The 4,056-nt window shown below is 52.2% G+C and overlaps 1 protein-coding gene across 1 annotated transcript; it reads right to left on the bottom strand.

Annotated features, from left to right (window-relative positions):
• Positions 1-1,775: 1,775 nt before the first annotated feature.
• Positions 1,776-3,961, bottom strand: LOC108533624 (pepsin A-2/A-3-like). Its single transcript, XM_017878476.1, has 3 exons — positions 3,682-3,961; positions 2,674-2,792; positions 1,776-1,992 (listed from the first exon to the last, which is right to left on the bottom strand). The coding sequence occupies exons 2-3, from the start codon at positions 2,704-2,706 to the stop codon at positions 1,789-1,791; spliced, it is 237 nt and encodes a 78-aa protein (XP_017733965.1). The 5' UTR covers positions 2,707-2,792; positions 3,682-3,961; the 3' UTR covers positions 1,776-1,788.
• Positions 3,962-4,056: the final 95 nt, after the last annotated feature.

Here is a 4,056-nt window from a genome sequence, read left to right as displayed (position 1 = left end):
TTAGGCCAGGGCCCACGCAGTGGACACTGTCACTGTTATTTCCACTTACCATGAGGACACTGAGCCTGAGGGAGGTGAGGCCACCTGCCCAAGGTCACACAGCGGGGGAGTGGTGGAACTACGTTTGGAAGAACACGGGTCTTTTAGGTTGAGTGTGTGGTTTCCACCGTGGTACTCACTCTAGTTGCCATGGGGACCCCAGGGATGTGAATGGGTGACAGTGCCGGCTCTTAAGGACTTGATGGTGGAGATCACTTGTTCTTAGCTGGGAGCAGTTTTGCCCCCAGGGGAATGTCTGGAGACATTTTGGATTGGTTGGGTGGGGGCAGTGGATGCTACTGACATCTAATGCTTAGAGGCTGGGGATGCTGCTAAACGTCCTACAATGCATAGGACAGCCCCTGGCAAGGACTTATGCTGGTCTGAAATGTTAATAATGCCCAGATTGAGAGACTCAGATCTAGCTGGGGAGATACAATGGCCCCACGTGAAATATTTAAGTGCTCATAAAGGCAGATTATGTTTCAGAGCCACCTTGAACATCAACTGGCCAAGAGGAATACATGACAAAGAGCCTTCCTGTTGTAAATTGCAGGAGTTCTTGTTATTTCAACATTCATTTTCTAAATCTCTGCAGCTTCAGGGTAGATGCAGAAGCAAATGGAGATGGCAATAAGAAATTAGTCATCGGAGAACTGGCCAGGTATAAAACACAACCCCCTCACTGAACCCACCCACCCTTGCTGTGAATGTCTCACAGTGCAATGCTATATAGTGAGGACCTAGACACGTAGTTACCAACCGAGGAAACAAGTGAATGACGGCGATCCCTTTCAAAAGAGGAGGACGTACGTGAGTGTCAGAGGAACGTTGAGTGTCTTAAGAAAGTGGATGATGCCCTCAGATATTCTTGCGTAACACTCTACTCAGCCCAAATTGACATTTGATTTATTCTTTGTTCATGTGTTTGTTTGTTCATGTATTTCTTTGTTCATTCCTAGAATTAGCCCATGGTCACAAATGGAACCTAGGTTTTATTAAATCATAAAAGAAACTTGCTTTCATGATTTAAAAATGTCATCATCCATGATATATCTTGATCAAATCTTTTCATTTTTGTGTTATGGAATTTTGGTCTGTTTGAAGTGTATTCACTTTATTTTTTTATTTATTTATTTTCTGAGATGGAGTCTCACTCTGTTGCCCAGGCTGGAATGCAGTGGCACAATCTTGGCTCACTGCAACCTCCGCCTCCCAGGCTCAAGCGATTCTCCCTGCCTCAGCCTCCCAAGTAGCTGGGTGTACTGGTGCCTGCCACCATGCCTGGCTCATTTTTGTATTTTTTAGTAGAGACAGGGTTTTGCCATGTTGGCCAGGCTGGTCTTAAACTCTTGACTTGAGGTGATCCTCCCGTCTCAGACACCCAAAGTGCTGGAATTACAGGCATGAACCACCGCGTCTGGCCAAGTGTATTCATTTTCAGTGGCATCTTTGGGGGCCAAGGATGAGGGAACTGGCACTGAGGGGCAAATGGCTGATGACATTTGTGTTGTGCACATCAAGGGGACAAAGACGCTGGTAAATAAGATGGAGTGCACATGGCCAGTCAGAGGGAGACTTGGCACTATCACTCTGCAAAGACACATTTCTCTAGCCTCAGACATTGACTTTCCAAATCCCTTGCTTCCCAAGACCCTCTCCATCGCAGCCAGCCTTGGACAGCTCCTGCTGGGCCAGAACACTGTGACCTCTGGAGGGGAGGTGGGAGGAGGCCCCTCTCTACCCAACTTACCCACTCAGGTAGACAGAGAAGAGGTCCTGAGAAACCAGGCCCTGGTTCCAGATGTTGTCAAAGACGGGTGTGGCCCCGGAGGAGGAAATGCTGGGGTAGGCCAGCCCCAGGATGCCGTCGAAGGGAGCATAATAAAGGAAGGAGCCTGGTTCAGTCTCGCTCAAGCCGAAGATCTGATTGGTGTCCGAGATGCCTCCAACCTGGGTGGGGGAACCGAGATGATGTTCACCATCTGGTCATGTTCACTGAGCTCTGGGTGCCAGCCTCAGGCCTACAGCTGCCCTGGTTCATCCCATGCAGGACTTGGCTTCCAGGGCATCAGCCCGGAAGGAGGGGAGAGGGACAGTCTCCTGGAATGCTCGTTCCTCTGCTGGAGGTAACCATGGCAGCTGATCTGCAGATGGCCACGGTCTATGACTCAGTGTGAGATTTTGCTGGAGAACAGATTCACTGTGTGTTTGTGTTACTTACTGATGAACAAATGCAAAGCAGACCCCGGGCGATTCAGGGCCTTTGACTCTTGCCATGCCCCAAAAGTAGCAGAGAGGGTTTGTGGAGATTTCCTGACGTGGGGGGGCTGTAGGTCGGGAGAAGGAGGAAGAAGAGGAGGTGCCGATAGAGAACTGAGCCTTTACTGACTCTCCCCACCCTCCATAACATTCTGTTTGGGTGGAGCTGAGGCTGGCTTATGGCTCCCGGTAGCCCACCCTTTTACTCACTGCCACCCAAGCTAGCAATATCTGTGACATCTCTGCTGCTTCTCCCTGATCCGTACCCCCAATCAGGTTACTTTTGTGATCACTGAGACTCATCTTGCTGGAATAAGCTTATTCTGGGGGTGCCAGATGGCGGGGATGCAGCGGCAGCCTACAGGTACCCACCTTGACAGTGTCGTATCCGAGGATGCCTGTCATGCTGCCGGTGCCGTAGGTGATGGAGAGTGTCCCGCTGGTGGACTGGTATGTGGAGGAGTCCTCAGGGTTGAAGCGCTTGTGGTTGGCTGCAAGGGCAAGCGGTGATTGTCAGTCTCTTGAGAGCTGGGTGAAGGTCACGGGCTGGGATGTCTTCCTGGGATGGGGTGCCCTGGCCCCAGGAAGGGCTCTGGAGGTGAGCAGTGACCTTTTCCCCTTGACCCTTGGACCCCAAGAGACCCCAAGTTCTGTCCTGTCTCATTGAACTTCGGGGACCATTCACTGATAGCAGGTCCCCAGCCAACCCCAAGGGCCTCCCAGGGACTCCCCAGGCCATCATTGAGCTGAGCAGGCTGGTGGCTGCCCTGTGAGGAGCGCTTTCACCCCCCACAAGCGCTTTCACCCCCCAGCCCCCGGCCCCCGGCCAGTGCTCCGTTATGTGGATGATGCCACAGGCACCTCATCTTAATTAAAACTCAGGTGAAAACATTAGAAGAGGAACAAACCAGCAACACACATTGTTCATGACTTCCAAAGACAAGCTCTCTTTCATTAGCAAACAATGATTTTTCTTTTTTTTTTAAAGGAGCTCAGCACTCACCTCTAGCCTGTCCTAACCAGGCTTTGGAGGCATTTCCTCACACTGGACTCTTTCCTGGTGGGCTATTCTACAGCCCTTTGGCCCTGTCTCGCTTTGGGCCCCTACACTTCCTCTCCCAGGCTGTGGTTATTTTGGAGAGCTTATCTCTGCCCTCAGACTGGAAAGTCTTTGACCGCAGGGATCATATCACTCATCCCTTTACCCCATGGAGCACCTGCGCCCAGTGCTTGGCACATAGGACGTGCTCAATAAATGCCTGTTGAGTGGCTCCAGCAGACTTGAGGTGGGAGCTGTCTGAAGCCCACGGGTGTCCAGGGTTCCCCAGGGTCAGCTGGTGTTGGCGAGCGAGAGTGGGGTGGGGCGGGCTGGGAACTTACTGCAGGCGAGACTGGAGCAGTAGACTGAGGGCACCCACAGGTTGGAGGATCCGGTGTCAAAGACGACGGTGAAATCCTGGGCAGGGGTTCCGATGCCGATAGTGCCGAAGTACTCCGTCTGCCGAGGCCGGGACAGGGCAGTTCATAGACCGGGGTCTCTGTCGGGGCCTCCCTAAGGGCTCTCTCTGGGTCATCTCCTCGGTCTGCCTCCCTACCTTTTCCTTCCCTCCTCACAGTTCTTGTCTTTCCTTCCCAGCCACTGCCTTCATCCCTGAAAGCCCAGCCCTGGCGTCCCTTCCTCCTTGAAGTCTTCCCTGATTGCTCCTCCAATTTACCCTCTGCTCTCTCCTAAGCACCACAAGCACCTAACAGTCT

The sequence above is a fragment of the Rhinopithecus bieti genome, unplaced genomic scaffold (assembly GCF_001698545.2).
Source record: "Rhinopithecus bieti isolate Rb0 unplaced genomic scaffold, ASM169854v2 scaffold_11488, whole genome shotgun sequence".
In the NCBI taxonomy this organism is placed as follows: domain Eukaryota; kingdom Metazoa; phylum Chordata; class Mammalia; order Primates; family Cercopithecidae; genus Rhinopithecus; species Rhinopithecus bieti.
Note: the sequence above shows the minus strand (reverse complement) of the source record. Positions and strands in the feature narration are given on the sequence as shown.

Coding starts and splice junctions, on each gene's coding strand:
- LOC108533624 (XM_017878476.1), bottom strand. CDS start 2,706: ATGACAGGCATCCTCGGATACGACACTGTCAAG. Junction 1,993..2,673: donor TCGGATACGACACTGTCAAG/GTGGGTACCTGT, acceptor TCCCCCACCCAG/GTTGGAGGCATCTCGGACAC.